This window comes from Hipposideros armiger, unplaced genomic scaffold, assembly GCF_001890085.2.
Source record: "Hipposideros armiger isolate ML-2016 unplaced genomic scaffold, ASM189008v1 scaffold_670, whole genome shotgun sequence".
Lineage (NCBI taxonomy): Eukaryota > Metazoa > Chordata > Mammalia > Chiroptera > Hipposideridae > Hipposideros > Hipposideros armiger.
The window spans coordinates 363,243-380,372 of record NW_017732020.1 but is presented as its reverse complement, the minus strand read 5'-3'; the positions used below and the strand labels follow the sequence as shown (position 1 = coordinate 380,372).

General features: G+C 32.5%; 1 protein-coding gene across 3 annotated transcripts in view; it reads left to right on the top strand.

The window, feature by feature from the left end:
* The window catches only part of CADM2 (cell adhesion molecule 2), a 249,668-nt gene extending 234,065 nt beyond the window's left edge, over positions 1–15,603 (top strand). For all 3 annotated transcript variants that reach the window (XM_019626381.1, XM_019626379.1, XM_019626378.1), the window contains 2 exons: positions 6,952–7,077; positions 7,922–15,603. In XM_019626381.1, the coding sequence (XP_019481926.1) occupies positions 6,952–7,077; positions 7,922–8,040 (245 nt within the window). In that variant the 3' untranslated portion in view covers positions 8,041–15,603. The remainder of the gene's footprint in view (positions 1–6,951; positions 7,078–7,921) is intronic.
* Positions 15,604–17,130: the final 1,527 nt, after the last annotated feature.

The following is a 17,130-nucleotide window of genomic DNA, read 5'->3' as shown; positions in this document are numbered from 1 at the left end:
AATGATAGACCAGACACTTGATTATGGATATCCCCAGTAACAATTTCAGAGATAGAATCATGTAATTTAGGATTTCGCCATATTAAACAATTAAATAAAACTACACTTAAGATTGTTCTCTACTCTTATAAATATCAGAAATTACTAATCTTAAATATTATTAATTATTTGACATATTTTTTCTCTTTGGGATCTTTTATTATTAAGAGTTTAATAACCCAGGGCCGGCCGAGTGGAATGTTGGTTAAGAGCTGGCTTGGGACGCCAGCTCTGAGCAGCAGGGTCCTGGTTCAGATCCCACATGAGGGCCAGTGACACTGTGCCCTCTACAGCTAAGATGGTGAACAACAGCTCGACCTGGAGCTGGGCTGCTGTGAGTCACCGGTGACAACGTGGACTGCAATGGGGCTGGCCAGCAGCTGGCATGAGCCTTAGTGAGCTGCTGTGAGCTGCCTTGAGCGGTCGTCAATGGCCGGCGAGCAACTGCCTCACCTGGGAAGAGCGCAATGATAATACCAACATGGGCCAGTGAAGCCACATCCTCCACAACGAGACTGAAGAACAAAAGCACAGCAACTTGCCTGTTCCCCTTCCCTGATTCCCCAACGCTGTTCCACTCCCCCAACTCCCTAACAAAATCTTAAAAAAAAAAAAGAGGTCAATAACCCAATAACCCAAACTGAAGGATGTTAATTTAAGCTCAGGATGATTTAATTCTATAATACTGTTTGTGTTTTGTGCATTGTTAAGTGAAAGAGACTGCTAATATATTACCAAATCAATTGGAGTTTACTCAATCCAGTGTTAACAAGCTAACTCCAGAAAATCATGGGCTAACCCTTGAGAATAAATAGTGGTCTTTAAAGATACGTGATATATTTATTTGAATAAAAATGCAGACTCAACGGCCAGCCGAGTGGCTCAGTTGGTTAAGAGCTCGCTCAAGAGTGTGAGCTCTGAGCAACAGCAGTTTGATTCCCAGCCCAAGCTGAGCTGCCGATGAGCTGCCAACAGGTGGCAGGATGATTCAGCCAAAAAAAAAAAAAATTGCAGACTCAGTTATCTGTAAAGGAACTTCAGAAGGCTGTACTTCATCTTTTTATTGCTATGAGAGTAAGAGAGAGATAAGACAAAGGGTATACGAGAGATTCCCACTGGGACTTAGACATTTAAATTATGTATTATCTCTGCATTGTTCAGATGATACTTATCCTATTGTCAAATCTCAATCGCTTGTTTTAATTGCTAAGAATAGAAATGAAGGAGAGGCTTTTAGTTCTAACAGTTATGGGGGGCGGGCGGAAATGAAAAGCATACCCAACAATGTTAGTTTTTTTAAAAATATATATATTTACAAGTAATCATGCAAATAGAATTTTCTATATGCATATTATCTTTGAAATCTTAAAAATTCTGGGAATAAATATTGACTTATTTTGTTCATGAAATAAAGACTAAAAGCTAAAGGTGTTTTATTCATAGATTATAAGAGTATGTGTAGAACACTCATGAATAAAATCAAATAAATGTAAGTGTTAATAGATTATTTTCTCTGAAAGTCATGATATATACAGAAATGCATCTGAAATCAAGTGAATTGATCTCAAACAAATTCTAACAGATCAAATTTTCCTTATGTACAAAAAGTGGCGGGGATGACCTGTGCTATCTGAGACTATTGTGCAGGTGAAGATTACAGGCAAAATTACATGAAATGAATCAATGAAATCTCTCATCAATGATGATTTACATCCAAAGGCCCTTTCTCCAGTCCATCCACCATATACAGATGTCATATCATCCACATTTTAGTCACAAAGACAGTTTTTGCAGTGGGTTGATCTGCAGCATTACAGCTAAGGAGGAATAAACACCAGCATCAAAACAGAGAAACCTTAAAAACATCAAAATGGCCACACTGAAAAATAAGAATGAAAATAAGTAAAGAAAATGCAAGGGTTTTTTTAACAAAATAAAAATTTCAATTTGCATCCAATGAAAAATATTTTCTTTAAAAGAAGGGACATCGTGTATGCACACACACACCCAGGAAAAATATTTTTCCGGATGTTTAAATGGAATTATTATGTTATACTTAAGTGAAGACAATAATAAAAAGCTACCACTTGTTATTGTGAGTATTGTAAAACTATTTAAAACATCTAAGTACAGGGTGCTATTAAATAGAGAGTGTAGTTAAACCAAAGTCACAATAGATAACAAAATCCTTTTGGAAGAAATAAGAAATGACAGGAAATGAAATCAGCTAAACAAAAGTTAAACATTTAAAATATAATTAAAACAAAATGTAAATTAGTAAAGTGATTATAAAAATAGGATAGAAGGAAGGGCATATATACAACATACAATATGGAGTTTCTACCAGTGCATAATTGGATTTTCTAATGAAGAGAATAAAAAGAATAATTGTTAAAAGTAGAGTAGAAAAAAAATTCATAAGCCTAAAGCAAATGAACTAATCTGATTTTAATTAAAAAAATAAGTTTGCAAATAAAGCAAAATTCAGACAAGAACCCAAATAAAATATAATAATATTTTGGGTAAAATATCAAAATATAATGGAGGAAAAAATGAAATCTGAAAGCAATCATGCAGAAAAACAGGTCACTTAAAAAAGAATGGAAAACAAAACTCTTTATATCAGATTTATTTGGGGTTGGGCAAAACAAATAGGACTATTCTGAATTATTAAGTCAAAAAATAAAAATCAGAGATTCTTTAGCCAGTTGAGTGTTTTGTCACAAAAAAATGATACTTAGATAGTCAAGGCCTAAGGATGTTCTTCTCATGGCATTTTCTTTTGATAAAATGTGCTACATACATCAGAGGATAGTTTTACTATCAAATTTTAGGTAAATAGGAACTATAAAAGTAACTCTGGGTATTGAGATGAATAAAGAGACCAACCACTGTCAAAAGGAGGATTGTGGCTAGTCCGTTTAGACTTGACACAATTCTGAGATCATCAGCATCAGGATGATATTGACATTGTTTACAAAGCACTAACTAGTGCCGTAGAACAAAAAGAAAATATAATATTTGTGTCAATAATAGAAAGAAAGACCTTAAGAGAATAATTGAAACCCTATTTAAACTATAATAGTAGGATTTAAGTCTGATTGCCAAGACATAAAAATGACAAAGATAATCTTAACAAATGCTGGACATAATGCTTTAGAAAATAAAGTATGAACAGAAACAAGTGAGTGGAAATAAAGAAAAGAAAGAAGGAATACAGTTTAATAAGTAATACATTTTTAAAACAATGTTTCAAAATATTAAATATTTAAAGTATTTTTTAGGAAAGGGAAATAACATCAATGAAAACATGTGGTCATATATCCAAAAACTACACAACTTACTAAAAGACATTAAAGATTTGGATAATGAAAGAGTCATGCTATGCTCATGGAAAATGCACTGCATAAAAAAAAAATCTATGTACAAATTAGTAACAATTCCGATAAACAATTTATTGTATTTTTATTTCTTGCAAAATTATTCTAAATCTGATTTAAGACTAATCCTCCAAAGAATTAAAATGATTTTTTAAACTACAATACTAATGTAGAATTGCATATATAAATCCCTTGCATAGAATAGACTAGAATATGCAGAAACAAAAAAAATCTAGACTTTTAGTTTATGGCATCAAAAATTATTGATGAAAAAAACAGTGTAGAGACAACTGGCTGTCAAATCAGAATTAAAGTTATATTTTATACTTTAGCCTCAAATTATAGACCAAGATTCATTTTAGATGGAATAAACTATGATTTATATAAGCGTTAGATGACAACATAAATCTATATGTGTATAATCTATCATGCCAAAGGGTTTTCAAATTATGACTCACAAGTTACACATCATAACACAAAAATTTGATAAATTTGAACACATAAACTTGTAAGGTTTCTCTATGGCTAAAAAGATCACAAATGAAGAATAAATAAAAAGAAATTACTAAAAATGTTCATCTTTTTTAAGGAGAGAGCTGTTAAAACAAAAATTTGAATGGAAAAATGGTCACACTGTATAAACAAACACTTCAACATTAATGAATTTATATGGGCAAAGTATTTAGATACATTTATATTAACTTATAATTTAATAAATACAAAATACTTGATACTTTTCAATATTGACAATTTTTTAAAATGATAATATCTGACGTTAGTACTATTATATAGGGGAAAAAAGTCACTGAGGTGCAATTGGTGGAGAGTGAATTTGTACAATCTTTCTGCAATATAATTTGGCAATATTTACCAAATGATTTAAAATTTTTATACTATTTGATCCAGCAATACCGCTTATCAGAACTTACCTTCAGGATATAAGAAAGGCACAGAGACATATGAAGAGGAATGACTTCTCAGTTCCCCAGAAGAATGCTCAATTCTGAGAGATATTCAGCAAATAAAATGGATATAATTTATACCTATCTGTATTTGGGGACTTGAGCAAGAGGTGGGATTTGAAACTGATTTCTAAAGTATCTAAGCAAGGAATAGGAACAGGGACTTTAGAGGCATGGCTATGTTATGTTTTTCTCTCTCTTTTTTTTTTTTTTAGATTTACAGCCAATGCTAGAAATTAAGGAAAATACAAGCAATATATAATAGAAAGCTAAACTTCCAATAGTCGCTGTAACAGATTAACTTTTTAATGCTCAGTGTTCTGCAAATAAACTTTTTTTTTCCCTCTCAGGCAGTTTGATGCATGTATACTTAGTTGGGCAATTTTCTTCCAGGTGGAGATTTAGTGACCCATACATAACCTTACTTGTTATTGAATCTCTCTCATTTTCAACTTGTGCCTCCTGAGATTGCCCTACGAGGTTACATGTGGGAGTATTTATTGGCTGGGCCTTCCTTCAGTTGCATAGAACACAAATCATATGGTTACATTCAACTGCAAGTGGTATTGGAAAATGCATAGCTCTGTGCACTGAAAGAAAAGGAAACAAGTTTATTATCATCTAGAAATCTGTGCCCCAATATACCCTTCTGATCACCAAATATTTTTTTTCTTCTTGTTTCCCTCACACAAACCACTGTCATTCCCTCTCCAGGTAACCTAAAGACCCACCAAGCAAATATATCCAACCCAAAGACCAAGACCGTAGATATGTGCAATCCCCTTCTTCACATCTAGATGCGTTAAGGGACAAGTGAACCAAAAGTCAACTTATCAATGCTTCTCTCCACTTATACATAAAGCACAATGATAGAACAGAGCCAGGAGTAGGGCTCGCTTATACAAATGCTCTCATTTAGAAATAAAGGAAGAATGGCAGACACTGAGTGGTCACAAATCCACAGCAATTATGGAAACATACGAGACTGGCATTAAAAGTTTCCTGTGCCTTAGCCATGGTTGTATTGGGTTGTTGGAAAAGTCATGATGCATTTTTTCTGTGTTTTTCATTGCAAAAATGCATCATGACTTTTCCGACATCCCCATAGTTCTTGCAGAACCTGAATCCTCTTGTGTTGCTTTTTTTTTTTTCCCACTTCCCCAATTCTACCCTGTGGGAAATTCAACCTTGTCAGCCATACTCCATGACCACATCTGAAGTGAGTGTCTGGGAATATATCCTCTATGCGGACTACACAGCTTTTATAGTCTGCTTCTTGCCTTCATTAAGTTTGCGGATCCAGATCAAAGTTTTACATAGATTTTTTTTTCCTTTTCTATCTAGACATATGTTTCTTTGGCACAATAGTTCTATAGAAAACACAGTAGACTCCTGATCTATGTATCATATTCATGTATCTATAGACATACTCCAAGATCTTTTGGAGGCATAACTGCCAAGCCTAGCTAATTTCTTTACCTTTTCCCTCTAAATCCCTCTCTTAGACTATAAGCCGCTACTCTGAGGCTAGCTACCGGCTTGGGAGGGTAGGCGGTGCATTCAGTCTGATCTGTGCCATGGGGCTGAGCATTGGTGGAAATTATTGCTCAAAGCTTCCCTCACTTTTATCCCTTACTATGCGACTTCTATAAATAATTGATTTTCCAAACTTTTGAGGACCCAAATGTCTGGGCTTTCTTTTGATCTTTTTCATTTCTGTTTAAAAATTCGCTATACTTGACTGGGCTCATGTCTTTCCTGTAATATCTTACTAATGGCAGAATGTAAAAGATTACTATTAGTCTGTATCTTTTTAACCACTTTACAACTACAAGTCCAACAGGCACTTAACCCTCAATGCCGAGTATTTGCTTTTCACCTGCTGTCAATAACACAACGCAGTTTGTAACACCCTCTTCTCGAAATACTTTATTTCTTTTTGATCAACTTTAGTGTACTCTCCAGGATTTTTTCTATCTCCCTGTTCTCTCCTTCTTAGTCTGTTCTGCTGAAAGCATTTCCTCTTCCTAGACTTTAAGTATGGGAGTTTTTCAGGGCTCAGTCTCCAGACCTTTCCTTCTCTCTATCTAGACTCACTCTCTTGGGGAGTGTATCACTATCCATAGCTTTAAATAATATGTCTAATGATAAATCACAATTTATCATCTCCAGCTCCGGTTTTTCCATGACACAATTTTATTTTTAAAATGGTATAGTTGTGTTCATTCCGCTAAAACAGACACACACATATTTTCAGATGGAGAAGAGGAGGAAGGAAAGGTGTAAAAGTATATAAAATTATGTATGTGTATTTGTTTATCCAGTCTCTCTTTAAAATATAAATTCAACAGCAAGGGTGATTGATATGGCCAATATTATATCCCCAGGTATCTTGTCCATTATAGATACACAATAAATATTCATTGACTAGGTGATTGGTGTGGTACACATGAATGGAAATTTATTTTCATAGGAATGTGCTAATTTCCAATAACTCATTCTAATGCAGATTATAAACTCGATGATCAAATAACACACTAACTTGAGCAATATTTTCCTCTCTTTTCTAGATCCCAATGCTCTGGCTGGCCAGACTGGCCCTGATCATGCTCTTATAGGAGGAATAGTGGCTGTAGTTGTATTTGTCACTCTGTGTTCTATATTTCTGCTCGGTCGATATCTGGCAAGACATAAAGGTAGGTTATAGTTCATAAAGTATTCTTAACTTCAACAAAAAATTCTAAAGACTAGCTTAACCATGAAATATCTTAGTGTGCACATGCATGAGAGAGAGAGAGAGAGAGAGAGAGAGAGAGAGAGAGAGAGAGAGAGAGAGAGAGAGAGAGAGAGGGAGATGGAGAAAAAGGGAGAGAGAAACACATACAAATTATTTCAAGGAATTCTTGATTATCTTATCCAACTTTAAAGTTAAATTGGCTTAGCAAAATAATCGCCGCAGGTCACAGAGTGAGTCACTGGTTCAGGGGAAAAAAAATGGAAACAATTTCGTAATTTATCTCTAGAACTAAAATTCAACTATAATATTAAGCATTTGGTCAATGTTCTGTTTGTAGGTTTATGGATACACATGTGGCCATATTAGTAAGGAAAATATGTGTTTTCTTGCAATGAGCTAGGTAGCAAACTATTGATACAATCTACTTTTAAATGGAGTTACCAAAATGAATGGTGACACATTTGATGTGATCATTATCAACATCTTAACAAAGGATCCTGATTGCTACAGCTGCATGGATCACGTGGTCTGTATCCCTCATTAAAGAAATCAAAATGCTCATTACCCACCCTGTTTGGCTGTTGCCTCTAGTTAATGTGACCACAGCCCCACAACTTCATCTGTATCTTACCTGAAACAAACTGCGTAACTTTAGAAAACTGAATTGTGTGGTTTATCATGCCTCAGACTATGTTCCAACATCTAAGAAAACTGACATAAATTTTTTTCCTAATTGAACGTAGCCTTAATGCTGCTTATTTAGTCTCACAGAACTGACATATTTTTTTCTTCCGATTCAACAGGAACGTATTTAACAAATGAAGCTAAAGGAGCTGAAGATGCACCCGATGCTGACACGGCCATTATCAACGCTGAAGGCAGCCAAGTCAATGCTGAGGAGAAAAAAGAGTATTTCATTTAAAATGCTGGCCAAGCTTCTGAGTTTTACTTACCAGGCTGGCTGCTGGAGAAAACTGGCTATCATCTTTCAGAATTCATTTCTACCATCTTCTGCTACCTTTATTAACTCCCATGCTGTACTGCTATCCGTAGCCAGTGTATACCAACAATCAGCTGTCGAAAGCATCATTCTTTAATTACTGTATCATCCATAATGCAGGACCTTTCTTACTGCCTAAATCCCACACCATTGCTCTTTTAACATACAGTGCTTGAATATACAGCCTTAACAATGTTAATCATCTCCTTGGATCATGATATTGAATTGTTTTTATACATTGAAAAATGTATGCAGAGTTGGTTTTTTCTTTCCCCTCATTTACCCCCCTTTACATCATACATGGACTTTGTCAGTTTGCCATTGGACAGCTTTCACAAGGAACAGGATTAGTGAACAAGATAACATGCTTAAGTTTAATCAAACATTAGAGGTTTACAATGTTTTCTATGTGTCTCTCTTTAAGACACGCTTGAAAACATATGCCCTAGAAAACACAAACTGGAAATACTGTAGTATAGATTCCCGAATGTTTGAGATATACTGGTAAAGCTGTATCAATTTGCTATGTAAAAATATAGCACTTGATACAGGAGCCACGTGTACGAATTGCAATCATGTCACGGTATCTTATGTAATGATATAGACCCCACCACTAGGTTATTTTAGCTTCATTTACCAATAAATTGTTACAGACATTTTAGTGCTTTGGAAATCACAGATTCCATTCATTTCTCTAATTTGATTCTGTAATTTATTTGCTCCAGGACTCACCTACCTAAACAAAATTGAAGTATCCATAGGGCACAATTTTGAGACATTTTAGTATCTGTATATAGTGCATATAATAAATCCAATTAAACATTATTTGATACATATTTAACTTTTTTGGCTGTAGGTAATTCAGTCATAAGTAAGCATTTTCTAATGTCCATTATATCCCTTTAGATATTACTTAAACCGATATTATAAGTAGATAACATGTATTAGTATTTTGTCTGTATGTCCTAGCACTGTTCAACAGCAAACTTTTCTAGTTCTTGTTAGTTTTTATTTGTTATACAATGGAAGCACAATGTTATAAGGGAAGGTAATTTTAAGCTAACAACCAGTGCACAGCCTCAGGTTTTAAATTACAACCACAGTTGAATAATAACCTACAAATAAATTCTTAGTTTGCTAAAAATTTACAAATTTTAATTTAGCAGTTCCAGAGCTGCTTATCTATGTTGGTTTGCCAAAAAGAAGTGTTTAAGATATGTTTTCTGTATAAATGAACTAATTCTTTATATTAAATTCCTGTCTATGCATTTTGTGAGGTACAAACTTATGAAACAGTGAGTGATAGAGAATTTCTGCCATGCTTTTAACTCCAAGGTGAAAGTCTCTTTCTCTGGATTATTTCTGAAATTTTGGTGTAGTTAACCATTAAGAAATGCTGTATTCTTAAATAGGACACAGAATCAATCTAAAGTCTTATTATTTCTTCTAGTACGATACAATATTGCTAGATTAGTTCTCATTGAATTTATTATATGCTAAAGTTTAAAAACCCAATTAGACAAAAATTATTTTCCCATTCACAAGCATTGCACCTTTAAGAAGAAAACAAATATGAGGATATGGTAGCTATACTTGTGATGTCTGAAAGCATGATGGCCTATGTTTTGAAAAATCCTATCTTGGAATTTATTTTGGGGAAATGAGAATGGTTGAGTACGACATCGCGTGTTAATATCAAATGAAAGACAAGGGTGCTGTATCTTAGATTATTTATCAGAAAAGTATAAATCTTTTAAAGACAATGTTAGAATTTAAATTTTTTTTGATTGTTGAAGCATTTATCTTGTTGATTTCTTACAAAAGAAAAAAAGGACGATGTCAGTCAAGCAGCACTTTTTCAGAATATACAGAACATAAATAATATGATGTGGTTGAGTGTTAACATAATAAATCATATACAGTATGACATTTTAAGGAAATAAGTCTGCATTGATGTGATTGCATGCTTGTTTTTACAGTTCAATTCATACCATCTGTGGAAAAATGCAATAATATGTTAATATAGTATGGTAGTTTGAGAGAATCAGGTAGGTGCTACTAGACACATTGAAACTAGAATAGGTTTATAAACTGTTCATATCTTTCAATGCATAATCTTTAGAAAGACTCCACAAAGCAAAATTCATCCTGTTAGTACAAATGGAAAGGTTCTTATTACAGAAGTAAGTTGTATAAACTGCATCATCAATTACTATTTAAAGCCTAATTTCAGGATGCACTTACAAAATTGCTACTCTTCATAGATGCTGTATTTACATCTCTCTTCATTTCGTCTATATTATACTTGGCTCCAACTGCTAAATTGTTGCCTAAATAACTCAATCATTATTTATAACACTGTAAAATTAGAAATCCAGAAATGGCTGCATTTCAAGATTTTGTATTCTTAACCCTTCAGAGTAATATATAACACAATTAGAGCTGTTTAAAAGAAACTAAATAGTATATTATTATTATTTGTGGGCTATAATAAAATATTTTGCTAGTTAAAATGGAGATTTGAATTAGGTATCATATTCACTTACTGAAAAAAATAGCAATGGAATCACATTTTGCTATCTTTAAAACTTATTTGATTCCCACCAAGCAAGGAAATACATTTTTAAAATTCTGCTCTTTCTATAAAAATCAGGAAAAAAAATGAAATAACATTTCTAATGGAACCATGTCAACTGCACTATCTGAAATGTGCACACTTGCGTGCACCGAGAGCCAAATTCTGTCTCTGCTTAGTGAGCACAGTACCTATAGAACTCAGTGGAAGGAGTGTGCACACACACACAGACACACACACACACTCCTCGTACAACACGGAACATTATTCTTTACCAAAAGTAGCTATTCTCTGCCAGTGTACTGTTTACAGCGTAAATTGAGTGTCCTCCATCAAAAAGTGTAAGCAGAGTTTTATTTTTCCATTTTTGAATGTCCTAGAGAGAATGATTCTCAAAATTAGGAAGAAAAATGAAAGTTTGTGAGGGCGAGAGCTAACACTGAGAACGTGAGCAAGGTATTTGTGTGTGTTGTGCATGTAAGTGTGAGAGAGAGAGATTGATTGATTGATTTCCACTTCTTTTCTTTTACCAGAGAATTCAAGAAGCAGTTTAAGGAACCTGATATTGGAGTTTAATCTAAAAACTGGATGATCTCATATTGATTCAAGATGCTTAATCTTGCATTGAAACCCCACAATTAAAATAACAAATAGAGAAAGAAAAGTAACTTTCCTAAATATGGCAAAGAAGTTAACACCTCATTTATTTTTTTTGTAAAAATATAAATATTTCAATCAAAAGGACAGGTTCACTTGTAATTATGTACTCATGATTGTAATAGCATTGAGATTCCATATAGGCACATGTACAGCAACTGTTTGCCGATGATGGCTTCTTCCATGTAATATAGCAGTTATCGTGTAATTTAGTGCCACTTATTGCAAAGTGTTACCAAGGGGAACATTTGAAATACTTTTCCTTTTTTCCTTGGACTTAAGGATAATTTAAGGAATGATAAATAAGAAAATTCATATTATGGTTTTAATTGTGAAGAGAATTCAAAACCTCATATCTTATGTCAACTTCCTGGTCATATTGCTAACTACTTAGAGCCCTCTAAAAATGCCCAATACTACCCCCCTTTGCAAATGTAATCTGTGATGAACATACAAAACAAAAAAAACAAACAAACAAGCAAAAAAAAAAAAACAACTGGCAATGACAGCTGAAATAAATGAAACACCCAATGAGAATTACTGAGTAATGCTTTTATTAAGTGGCACAAAGTACACACTAAAAACTATGCAAAATATAGGTAACTACAGTGTACGTACATGTAAGTATCTTGTACTTGCTGTGTATGGATGTTTGAAACCCATGTAATTATAATATGCATTTTGAATATTGGGAAAGAGGAAATCTTAGTGTAGATAATAGAATTTGTTTTGAAATATACACTGGCAATATTGAAATATACTCAGTGCAATATCTGCAATTCTATTGCTGGATAATTAATGCAAAGGGATTTTAAAGAATTCTTCAAGATCCAAGAGGTTGCTAATCTTCACCTCTCACATACTAAAGCATTGATTAAAAATACGACTGATTTAGCAACACGTTAAGTTTTCCTTACTTGATCATTATTGTGACATAATAAAATTATTTGCCCTAGTTTTTAGCATTACTGGAGAGAAAGAAACTTTGATTTATATCTAATTGAATTTGGAATTCTTAACTTTCTTTGAAATGTGTGTATGTTTTAATGGATTGTGGCACTTTTATTATAAGTACAAACATATTCAATCAAATGCACAAGTTACCTTTAGTTGTTAAAGTCACTATATCTTAATGGGAATTTTTGGTATCTTTTTTTTTCTATTCATTTATTTATTTTTTTCCTTTCTCTCCCCATTCTACCCCAAACATGCCCTTTGCACTTATACCCTTCCAAAGTCAATGGATTGAAAGTAGCAAGATTATAAAGAGAGCTAAAGGGGACAACATATAAGAATGGTTCTAAACTCATCAGCATTTTTGTGTATTGAGATTATGAATATTGAATGCAATAGTTATTAGATATAGCTGGTAAGTTCTCTGCCATGCATACTTACAATAACCCTTCTACCTCTCACTTTTAACATGGGCTATGATACTTCAATATAAATACAAGAAATAATTATTTTCAAGATATCCCAGGAAGCACTATTTTGGGGTTATCATAACAGTATGCTCCCCACTCCCTGGGAAATCTCAAAAGCCAAGTTCCTTTAATGTACTCAACAGTGTATGGGTCTGCATTTCTTTTTCCTTTTCTATCATTAACTTTCCTATAGGCAAAATATTATAACTTTATAAGGACAGTTCTTCTCATGCCTATTTAATAATGTAATAGTAATATAATTGTGTTGATTTAAAAAATAATTTAAATGGCAACACTTTGCAATCCAATCTATTTATTTAATATTTAAAATACAACACATTCTTATGAATTCATGTTGTGTTTTTTAAGTAAAAATTATGTCTATGATTTGTTTTCCCAAGCAGTGTTATCTATGTAAGACCAATATTTAAGTATTTAAGATTGCCTCCTTATTAGCAAGTAATCTCTGAATAATCAATGCAAAGTATTGCCAAAAATGTCCACTTTGTCTGCATAGACATCATATGACTTTTTCAGATGATGCAATTTAATTGTTCTAAAAGGAAATGACATTTTAAAAGCAAATTTTCCTCTAGGAAGAAAAAGATGCAAGAAAATAACTCAAATTATGACTGAATCTATACTATATGCTTCAAGTTAAAGTAAGGTATTTCTGTGTTATGTGGTTATGTTACATATAATACTTGATCTAATCTTTATCATCTTCCATATATATGTGTGTATATATACATATACATACATATATACATATATAAATATACGCTAGTTTCAAGAAATATGGTTATTTTGGAGAGAATAGGCCCAAATATGAAAACGATGTGAAAACAAAAACACTCTTTTCCCCCTATGAAATATGCTGTATATTTCAAAAGAAGAAAAGTTAAAAGCTATTTGAAGATTGCAAGGGCAAAAGAAAAACCTACCAGGGCTCAGCACTTAAGCACTTTTCCCATATTCAGGGTCAGAACAGCAGGATTCCTACCCGGACGTAAAGTGCGGTATGAAATGCCACATTACACTTCTCTTACACACAGTACTGTCAAACCTCAAATGTTTTCTTTCTTCAGATGCTTTTTCTTGTACATGATACTAGTAGACACGTTTCTCTTTATATTTGCTGATAGTGAAACTTAATATGCAATAAAATATGTGATGATTGAAAGCAGTGGTCACCAGGTGGTTAAAAAAAAAGATATTATGAAATGTAAACTGAATTATCTCTCTATCCTTTTTGCTTTTCTGTTTCTAATGTGTGGACTTTTTCTCATAAATAGAAAAAATAATTTAGAATTTTTTTAAACTAGTATTCTTTCTCCTAGAAATGTATAAAATTTTAATCTCTTTACAAATTTATTCAACTGTACCTGCTGTACTTATTGTAGATTCAATGATGCAGTTACGTAGTGATGCAAGGATGTGTGAGTTTGGGAATACTAACCTATTTTCTTCATATTCAGTTCGCATCAATATTTGTGAATTGGTTGTTTAGCTTTTCATTCAACCAAAAATATTCCCTCAAGAAAGCTCCATTTTTATCATAAATATTTCAATATAACCAACATTGGAACAAGTCTGCCATGTTAAGAAGAATTTAAAGACTTATCTCTGAAAATTGTTACCCTGAAATGCAGGTGTTCCCAGTAATGCATCTTCAAAAATAAAATGTTCTATTTATATGATATGAAATTCATAACTTTTGGAAGGGTATATTTAGGACAGCATAAAAAGAAATTCTGTGCTGTAAAGAAAATCTACTAAAATCAAGCATAGTGCACAGTTATTGAATCTACTGTGATCATTAACATTTTCAAAATACAAAATGCATATTGTAATATTAGGTACATGACACTTGCATGTTGATATGCCTATATACTTACAAAGTATTCAATGTGTACTTAGTGGCGCTTAAAATATGTCATGTACAACTCTTATAAACATCCTTACAGGGTTCCCATTTGCACTTCATCTTTCAGTAAAGTCTTGTCAGGAAAAAAAAAATTGTCTGATACACATGGAAAAATAAAATTTGAATTTTAGTAATCTGTTGGACATTACCGAATTGTCTATTCATTTAGTTCATTTTCTTAGGCTTGAAACCAGACATTGAAAGATGGAACTTTCTTTTTTTCCCACTGACAGGTTATAAAAGATGTTACAAAACATATCCCTTTAAGCCAAATACATAATTTTGCATATCTATTTTGAACTGCATACGTCACTCATTCTTTTTAGATTTTCTTAATGATACCCATTTAGTTTGTAAATTTAAAAATGGAAGTTTTCAAATTTAAGTGGCAGTGAAACAAATGTTATTTTGTACAACATTTAGTTGTTTACTCCTTGGAATAGATGAACCTTGTAATATGCTGACTAAGGGTTAAAAATTGTTGCTGACTTAGGGAAATTTGCTTGAGATTGCCAAAATTCCAAAACTCTGTAATTTTACATTCACTTATGTCTGTTTACTAATGTTGACTATGAACACAGGCAAAAATACCTAAACCTATTTTTTTTTAATTTTTACACTCTAACCAGTATTATATATTTCAACTACCTAAGATAATGCGATTAATAATATATCTATCCTAAGCTTATGCCAATAAGAATTTGAGATAAGCTTTTAAATTTATGGAGGATTTTCTTTGTGTCTTTGGAAGTTCACTTACCATAAGGTATTTTATAGTCTAAATAACAGATTTTGTTATACAGGGTAAGCCAAAGGCTGTACAAGAATTAGTGTCATTGGGTCTGATATTTATGTTAGACCATGAAATGTTCCATTAAAATTTATCTGTAAATACAAGGCAAGATTTTGTATCTGGTTTATTTTATTAAGTAACATTTTATTTAATCCATTTTTTCCTAGCAGAAGAAACCCTGCAATGCATGTTAGCAAATTTGATACTGTATTGAAGATCAAATTCAACACATCTGAAAGAAAATAACGACATTCAAAATAACACATTCATAGGCATGATCTTTTTTATTGTTGTGATACCCAAAATTCCCACTCTTACTCAACTCTACAACCATGTACACATATGGCACTCATGTTTTCTAGATAAATTAATTCTGTGTTTTCACAGCAGCAATTGTTTTTTCTGTCAAAATACCCTTCAGCATTTTTTAAATCAAGAAGTATCCTGGAAATTCTACTTAATATAATTCACTAAAGGGTAGAGTTAAGTCTAAGTGTCCTTATTAATAATTTGCAGTGGTTTTAGTCCAAGAGAAGGACCTTCATTACATGACAATCCTGGGAGGATGCTAAAAATAACTGCACACCCCTTTAAAACAAGAAGTTCTAGGAAATATGTAGTTATATTTGGTTCAAACCATAATTTTTTTGTTTTGTGAAATTTTAGGATACTTTTTTCCCCTAATGTTGTGAAACTTAGCAAATAAAAGTGTATAGAAAAGGGATTAAAGGAGAAAAGCAGTTTCCTGGTTGCATTTTAAATGCCACTTCACATGTTATTTAATAAAAAAAAATGCCACTACTCTACATTGCATGTTATTTAGTCAAAACATGATTATTGAACAGCTACTACGTATCAAGTCAGTTCACCTCAAAATGAAACCAAGAGAGTAAATATAGCATTTTATGCCCAGACCTTCAAAACCTGTTAATTAAATTATCCTTCCAAATAATGACCATGTTCAGTATTTTTGGCATTCTTTTGTTGGAGGGAGGAGTGAGGAAATTCTATTAATAAAAAGAACGTGTAATTACAAAAGAAGTCTGATGATTTAATCAAACTGTAAAACAAACAGCTTATCTTTTAACCACTGTTTATGGTCTCACATTTGATGGATATTTCTCTAAAGATGTTCTATGTTGATTTTTAAAAAACATAGACCTGATTCATAAGCTAATATTTTATTACACCAGAAAATTTAGGCAATAAATTCATTTTCTGAATGTGGCCATAACAATGACCAGAGTCAGTACGTTATTAAAAGTCCTTAAAGCATGTGTCCTGCACATACTATCAAAACTACAATTTGTTTTGTCTTTCTAAACAAATCTTTTTAATGGAGAGTGCATATAATATGAACACATGGCAAATTTAAGTAATACATTTTCATGTAGATTGGAGTTGGTGTACAATAATAAAGCAGTGTAAACCCTTTAAACTAATGAAATATTGCTGGAAAACAACATAAGATTTGAAACATATTTAACTAGTAAAAATGTTATATCAGAAATATACATCTTTTTTATTCCCAAATTAGAAGAATATCAGGATATGGAAACATTTTCATTTGTTGGGGAAAAAATTATTACAAGAGAATTGGAGATTTTTTAAAGGTAAACTTTACCTATTTGGCAAT